The sequence below is a fragment of the Oryzias melastigma genome, linkage group LG1 (assembly GCF_002922805.2).
Source record: "Oryzias melastigma strain HK-1 linkage group LG1, ASM292280v2, whole genome shotgun sequence".
NCBI classification, from domain to species: domain Eukaryota; kingdom Metazoa; phylum Chordata; class Actinopteri; order Beloniformes; family Adrianichthyidae; genus Oryzias; species Oryzias melastigma.
Genome location: NC_050512.1, coordinates 27,737,591 through 27,746,040, shown reverse-complemented (window position 1 = coordinate 27,746,040; position 8,450 = coordinate 27,737,591). Strand labels below are relative to the sequence as shown.

Below are 8,450 nucleotides of genomic sequence, written 5' to 3'. Positions count from 1 at the left end.
CTGTTGCTTATCATCTCTTAAAGGAAAATTAAATATATTTCAAAAAATGTAAAATTGTTGAGTTGGGTTACGAAAAAAAGATTGATTAACCTTTACTTATAAAATTTAAATCCATTGATTGATTAAAGTGTATTTTCTTAAGCACTCAAGGGCTTTTATTTAGTTCTTAATGTAAGAATATATCATCACATTAATACAAGTTTAACATTTGTTCTGTTTATATCACTTCTTTTGTTAAAAACTGTTTTAATATATTGACATTCAATCAGATCACTTCAATTTTAAGTCATTTAATCTTGAATTTATGAACAAAAATGGAATCTATGTATTATTTTAGTGTAAATACAAAGCTTTAATAAAAACAAATCAAAAAGTGAAAGTTTTTCATAAGAAAAGCAAAATTTTATGGCTTACTTAAAATTAAATTTTGTACAATTTTGAATATCTGTGCTTCTCGTCTGTCAAAATATGTTTTGTTGTTTAAAGGTTCTCATTAGAGAAAAACTACTTTCACCTTTTAGCCACTCCGTCCTGAATTGCCAGAAATTGTATAGCAGATACGCTAAATAATACTTAAAACGGTTCAGGAAAACTGATGGAAAATAAGACAAAAAACCTCTTTATTGAGGTAATCATATTTGCAGATGACATTTTAATTTAAGTTTTTGATTAACAGCACCCGGTGGGGGCTTGTTCTTTATTAAGATTTTCATCTTTTCCACTTTGATATAGTTTTTGTCTAAACAAATTTAGGAATGGTGTTATGTACAATTTATTTTTGGCGTGAGATCTATTTACCCGAGGTATCAGGAGCATGGTATCTCAGACTGAGAAAGGTAACAAACCAAATTGGATGTTTTCTCTTTGAGTTTTTGTCAAAGAATTCAAAAGCTGAAATTCTCACAATAATTCACAAATGTTTGTTGCTGGCTTGAACACTAATATCATGCACTCTTTAAACTACTGTAACTATTTAACCGTTTACAATGAACGTAACTGTAATCGATTCTGATGTGGAGAAAAGCGTCTTTGCAAATCTGTTTTGCATCGATAACGTAACGTTTTTCAAAATGCTGAAAAGCCGCTTTTTTCTGCAACAGAATGAGCTGATTTATGTTGATTGCATAAACACTTCACTATTGTAAAGTGTTGCCTTTCAGCACAAGGCGGCTTTTTCCACTTCAGAATCTGCTGGAATTACGTTAACATAAATGGTTGAAGAGTTACGGTAGTCGAAAGAATGTAAACACTAGACCTACACCTCTTATAGTCCATTATCTTGGAGGTTTTGTGTGACGTCTTGTATGTTGTGGTACCTTTCTTCAGGTGAGACCGTCATCATCTGGTCCTCAGTTTGCGACCACTGCCAATGGAACACCTCCTCAGCAACCTCTGCAGCAGTCACCAGCGGTTGCTATGGTTTCCGGCTCGCCATTGCACAACTGCGTTGCTCGCTCTCCTCAGACGCCAACTCAGGCTCAAACACAAGCAGTGTCGAGGTCTGGGAATGGATTCATGATGAACCCAGGCCAGGGCGTCAATCAAGCAGGCGCCGGTCCTGGAGCAGCTAGCGTTGCCCCTGGGGGTCAGCCTGTAGGGCCGGTGACACCTGAACTTTCTCCAGCCGAGCAGCTCAAGGCGATGGCCCAGCAATGTGCTAAACGGCTACATCAGAAGCAGCAGCAAGCAGCGAACTGGTCTCCCGCAGGTGCTCCTACGAGTCCTTACAACTCCGCTCCCTTTAATCAAGACAAACCCAACAGCCCCATGATGTACGCACCGCAAGCCTTTAACACACCACAGGGCGCTCTAGTGTCCGGGATGGCCCCCAACAATGGGCCAAAAGCACCCATGAACAACTACCTCCCTCACAACCACATGGGTATGATGGGTCAACAACAGCCTAACAACATAAACCAGAACGCCCTGTCCAAGCAGCAGCAGCAGCAGCAAACGGCAGCCATGTTGTCGTACAGCAACACCAAACCACTGACACATTTCACTGGCAGCGGGGTGGATCACATGGGTCAGAGGATGACTCCCCCCATGGGGGGTAGCAGCCAGGTCAAGAACCCTATGATGACACCTTACATGAGTGGCGCGGGAGGTGGCGGGCAAGGCGCGGGGCCATGCCAGACACAGGGGCCAATCCCGGGTCAGACAGCCCACCCAAGTGAGGACCACAAGAGGATTATGATGATGAAGCAGAAACCAATGAACCAGACCATGCCCTACAGCTCCATGCAGCACGCTCAGGTAAGAAAGCCGAAACAGCGACGATGCTGTTGGTTTTGCATCAGTCCCAGAAGAAACGTTTTAATCTGAGTTACAATTGAAAATACATTCTACTACTGAGAGTGTAGTGACCTGTTGTTCGTTTGGGTATGGAATGGGTGTTACTGGCTGTAGCATCAGGAGAACAATCCGATCAATCCAAAAATCTGACGGTGCACTGCGAGAGACTTTCTCAGAATAATGGTGCAGCGAATAAAACCAGCTTAGTCCGGATTTTTTATGTAAAAGATGATTGGAATGGTTCCTCTAGAAAAAAGGGTCCCCAAACTTTTTCCTTGTGAGGGCCACAGAACTGTTTTCTTCTCTGATGTGGGGTCGGGGTCGGTTTGTAGGCTAACAGAAAAAGTGTAACAATCACAGCATAAATGTAAATATTTAGGGTTTTCCAGAAAGCCACACATAACCAAATTTTAAATAATTACTTTCTGAAATCTTCATAGAAAAGAATAATACTAAAACATTTTCAGAACTAGATATATAGCATTACCTGCTAATAATGCTAGTGTTAATGCTGTAAGCTGAATTTGGCCACTGAAGTTGCTAGTGCTGATAGCTGAAGATGCTTAAATTGATAGCTAAAAACGCTGAAGCTAATAGCAGAAAAAGCTGAAGTTGATAGCTAGCTAAAACATTAGCAAAATGTCAAATTAGCCTAAAAAACTGGAAAAAATTTTCAATTTGCCAAAACAGCTGACATGCAGCTTAAATATAATCCAAACTCCAAAATACCCTAAAAAAATCTTAGTAAATCCCCAAATAGTCCAAAAAACTAGAAAACAGAAAAACAGAGAAAAAGCCAAAGCTAGCCAAAATAGCTGAAATATTAACTAAATGCCAAATTAGCCAAAAAACTGGTTAAATGTCTAATTTAGCCAAAACAGCCAAAACTTAAGCTAAAATATTAGCTAAACCCCAAATTAGCCTAAAAATGAAAAAAGCCTAAATTAGCCAAAACAGCTAGCATGTAGCTGAAATATTCGCTAAATGCCAAATTAACAAAAGAAATCTGGTAAAATTGTCTAATCTAGCCAAAACAGCAAGCAGAAGGCTAAAAAATTTGCTAAACTCTGAACTAGCCTAAAAACTGAAATAAGTCTAAATTAGTCAAAACAGTTTGCTTGAGGCTAAGATATTAGCTAAATGGCAAATTGACCTAAAAAACTGAAAATAGCCTAAATTAGCCAAAACACCTAGCATGTAGCTGAAATATTAGCTAAATGCCAAATTAACCAAAAAACTGGTAAAATGTCTAATTTAGACAAAACAGCTACCATAAGCTAAAATATTAGCTAAACGCCAAATTAGCCTAAAAAATGAAAAAAGCCTAAATTAGTCAAAACAGCTAGCAGAAATATTCGCTAAATGCCAAATTAACAAAGAAAAAATGGTAAAATTGTCTAATTTAGACAAAACAGCAAGCAGAAGGTTAAAATATTAGCTAAACTCTAAACTAGCCTAAAAACTGAAAATGGCCTAAATTAGCCAAAACACCTAGCATGTAGCTGAAATATTAGCTAAATCCCAAATTAGCCTAAGAAACCTTAGTAACTGCCAAAACACTTGAAAACGCTAGCATAAAAATAGTTGAATATCTTATTAGCTGAATGATTTAATAGCTGAAAGAGCTGAATAGTTATGGACATCCAAAAAATGTACAGAAGAAAAATAATAATGAAGAAATAGTGTGAATGGTTCACGCATATTAAACTAATAGTCTTTGCTCTCCCGTCATAGCTCAGACAGCAGAAGGGTGGAATAAGAATTCACATTCTATGTGGGTCTTGATCGTCCAGTTTAAGAAGAGAACAAAATAATGCGTCCCTGATAATGTGTGGGGGGCCGGGCCAAACGTGGTGGCAGGCCGGATCCGTTTGAGGGCCCCTGCTCTGGAACGTTCCAGATTGTCCTCTCAGAAAGTCTTCCAGAGGTGCTGCCACAAAAGGTAAAATGGCGGTAGTTGCCCCAGCAACAATCCAGATATGGGCGTAGGCATAGGAAAATGGCCTGTCGAGAGTGTATTGATGTCTCTGCAACACTTGCAGCACTGATAGCCCCCCCCCAGCTCCTCCCTCCCCAGACACACAAGCTCATGCACTCACACAGGAGGCAAACACAAAAGCTAAACGGCTCCTTAGCTCATATCCCCAATCTGTCACAGCTGACTGATGGCTGAGATTGGACCACTAAGCCAAGCTAGCTTCTGTCATTACGGAAAGCCCACCTCAGGCAGTTTGTTTCCCAGCGACCGGCAAAGCCCACTCTGCACACTCCAGAGGTTCAGCCAGGTGTCAGGTGTCTTTAATAATGCACCGGACGGAGTGCAGGGCAAATGTATCTTAATAAACCCCGCCCCCCCGTGGATGAGATGACCCACATGTGTGTGGCTCTGCTGTTGCTCATTACCCCAGATGTTGTGCGATTGCTAATAGGAGTCGTGTGTGCATGCCTATTGATGAAGCACTTCTCTTGATCTCTCCTATCTCCTCCCGTCGGTCTCGCGCCGATGATATGGATACAGTCAGTCACCTCCTCCTCCTCCCTCCTGGTGATCTCTGCGTCTCCTCCTCCCTCCTCGCCTTCTCCTCCCTCTCCCCCTGCCAGAGACACTCAGCACCAATAAAGGAGCAGATTTATTAATATAAGGCATTTGTGGCTGCTGCCTGGAGGGCTGTGTGTTTTGTGTGTTTGTGTGCGTGACTGAGCGCAGCTCCGCGCTGGTGTATGTTCCAGTGTGGTTCACAGATTTAGGGAGGTGGGGGTTTTAAAGGAGGGTGGAGAGATTTATTTAAGTGAGCGGAAGAGAACTGAAGACCTGCAAGGGAGAGGAGAGGCATCTGCAGAGAAGAAAAAGAGAGAATAACGGCAAACGCAGAAAAGGAGAGATTTATTACAGAGTGAAGATGAAGCATATTAAAAAGAAAATCGGGGGGCCTGGAACAGTAGTCGTTGGCGAGCAATGCGGAGTGAAGGGTCCTGAAATGCAAAACAGACTAGATTTTGTGTGCATTTAGGACAACTTAAAGACATGTTTTGAAAGAATTGCCTCATAGTTCATTGGTAAATCACCCATGAAACCCACAGACACATGGCGACACTCCATTCACATGACAGTTTTAGCTCTGTATAGGAAATTCCACTGATTTCACTCATCAATACATCTGTTAAAGCGTTAGTCGTAGTGACCAGTATAGGTGCTTTGGGTTTTTGGGTTGTCCGGACCTACGAGTGGGCAGAGAAAAGAGTGGCTACATCACCAGGGGAGCCAACCTCAGGGAACTCCATGAAGATAGAATGTAGGATTGTCGTGTATCTGGTATCGTCAAGTATTTGTAAAGATAATGTAAGTTGCATTCACACTGACCTCAAGCCACAGGTGATAATAAGGTGGTAAGGTCTAATTTCCTTTTTTCTAACTGTGAGGCAGTGTGCAAGGAGTGCACACTTATCACATGATCAAGCCCTCTAGTGGGGCTTTTGCGCACTGCGCAAGATTCAAGGGGGTTAAAAAGTAGAAAAATTTGTACTACACGCCTCCGTCTCACTCACCCCTATTTTCTGGAGTACAGGCGCACCGTAGTAAAAGTCGCAGCAGCAAAAACAAAAAATCTTAATAAAGAAATAAAAAAACATGGAATCTGCCAAGGCTACTGCTGGATTAGCATCCTGTGCCTCTTTAGATGAGCGTCAAATATGATGATGTTTGTCCAAAAAATGTGTTGATAAGCTAGACGCTCCCGTTGCATGCTGGAGAAGATATCGTAAAGTTTCTAGCCTCATATCTCATTTACAATCCACAGAAGACACGGATGTTGTTGATCGATCAGGTTTAACCGAAAGACTTAAAACTGACTTTTTTAAGTCGATCTTTCACCTCGTACTCTAAGAGCTGTGTGTGAATGTTGGCGCTTTCAGCGGTACTTCTGTGTCTCTGTTTACCAGTTAGATGACTTGCTATCTTGCTTTAGTCCAAGGAAGGAAAAAATAACTACAAAAATGTAATGTCTCACTTCAAATAAGAAAAATATAAAGTTTAGGAGGACAACAGTCACATTCTTCTCCATGTTTGTTTTAGATGGTGCTACTTCTGCGTTGCTGTCCATAGCAAATACAGATACACACACCTTTTGCGCCCCCTAGTAGTTGGTTGCGGGAAACAACCGTTAGGGCAGCTGGTTGTTAGTGGGAATATAAATATTTGAGCCTATTTATGCTAAAAAAAAAAAGATTTTTTTTCAAACTATATAAAAACACAACTTATACTCCAAAAAAACACTGTATTTGACCTCTACTTACCTTTACGTGTTGCTGAAGTATTGGCTACGACCTGTCACTTGCAGCATACCCATTGAAAAAAATGCACGTTATCATTTTTGCTCAGTAGGTTTATCGAGCAGTCTACGACCTTGACCTTTTGTCCAGGTCATCTGTGTGCCCTGTACAGGTTTGCCCATTTTTTGGCCCCCAGGCAGCCCAGATCCACCCAGAAGGGCAGGTGTGCCATACAATAATCAAACCTTTCAACCAATAAAAAAGTAAAATGTTATATTATTTTGCAGGTAATCATGAAACCTCCACTCTGGCTTCCATTCACAGTCCAAAACCTCATTACTTCATTGGTTAATTGGTGACTCTAAATCAGGGACGGGCAACTTCTTGAGGTGAATCCTGCATGTTTTCCAACATACCCAGCTCTAGCGTGTTCTAATTGGCTGGGCACACCTGAATCAGGTAATCAGTCATGAATAGGGCTTGGAAATCTGGAGATCATGCAGAAGCACCGGCCCTCGAGGCCTGGACTTGCCCATCCCTGCTCTAAATTGCCCCTAGATATGAAAGTGCGTGTAAATGTGTGACCCAGAAACAGGCGACCTGTTGAGGATATACCCCACCTTCACCCAACAGCAGGTGGGATAGGCTCCAGCAACCTTGTGATCCCAAAAGAGATTGAGCACATTTGGGAAATAGATGAATGGATAGATGCATGAATCATATGCGCCTCACAAAAAATAAAAAATAAAATAGTGTTTACCCTCAGTCTGAATGGGGCATTGACTGTTCATGCTCTGTTGGAGAAATGCAGTTTCTGTTGGAGCCACTGCATTGGTGTCAGACTAGCAATTTTTGAACACTTAACGACCAAAGCTGACAATTAGGTTGTTTCAGCAGCCAGTAACTACAACCTTAAAGACATTTAATGTGGCACTTTATCATTTTGATCCCAAGATTGAACTCTCTTTATGATGCTCCCAGCATTAAAGAAGCAGAAAATCTGGGAAAATACGTGTTATTATGTTTAAAAGCATGTTGTGTTGCCGTCTTGTGTATGACAGACAATAGAAAAAAAAGACAAAATATATTCAGGATCTTTGCTTGACTTAGAGAAGTCCCAAAAATACATGTGGAGGCATTTATTGAATGGGTGGTGTTGGCATAAACACCTTCATTTGTGTTAATTAACTCACTGCAGCATGACAGCTCCTGACTATTTGGAGACAAAATTGTAATAAATTACCATAACTTGTATAAATTCTGTCAAAGCTGGCAGACATTAATCATACTTTTAAGATTTGCTGAAAGAGAATTGGGTTTGTCTTGAGACACCTCCAAAACTATCGAAAGAGAAACCTTTTCTACATTTTTTTTTTTTATTTCTGGAACATAAGAGCACAGCAATCCAACAGGAAACTAGAAAAGTTGCATTGTCTTTGATTAATGCTAGTGTGAATTATTTTTGCTAAATCTGGTTGCTGAAAATGCTGAAGCAATTTACTCCAAATAGCTGAAGGGATTTGTAAAAAAAATAAAAACTATTTGCAAAATGCAACATTTCCTTAAGATTGAAATTGGCCGAAATGTATGAAAAAATGTTGTTAAGTCTGCTTAAAAATCCTCAAAACATGCCAATTTCGCAAAAAACATGTAGTGCGTTGCTTACATATGAGCTAAACTCTAAATTAGCCGTAATAAAACCCCAGTAGATGCCAAATTAGCCAAAAAAGCTAACACATTGCTAAAATACTAGCACAACTCCCAAATTGCCTAAAAATCTTAAGTAAAATTAGTCAAATAAGTTAACCTGTTGTTAAAATATAAGCTAAACTCAGCAGTAGCCTAACAAAAACGACTAGTTGGATAACAAATTAGCCAAAAACATT

General features: G+C 40.4%; 1 protein-coding gene across 5 annotated transcripts in view; it reads left to right on the top strand.

Annotated features, from left to right (window-relative positions):
* Window positions 1-8,450, top strand: part of maml3 (mastermind-like transcriptional coactivator 3) — a 153,671-nt gene that overhangs the window by 80,459 nt on the left and 64,762 nt on the right. For all 5 annotated transcript variants that reach the window (XM_024290022.2, XM_024290021.2, XM_024290020.2 and 2 more), the window contains one exon: window positions 1,327-2,256. In XM_024290022.2, coding sequence (XP_024145790.1) covers window positions 1,327-2,256 — 930 coding nt within the window. The remainder of the gene's footprint in view (window positions 1-1,326; window positions 2,257-8,450) is intronic.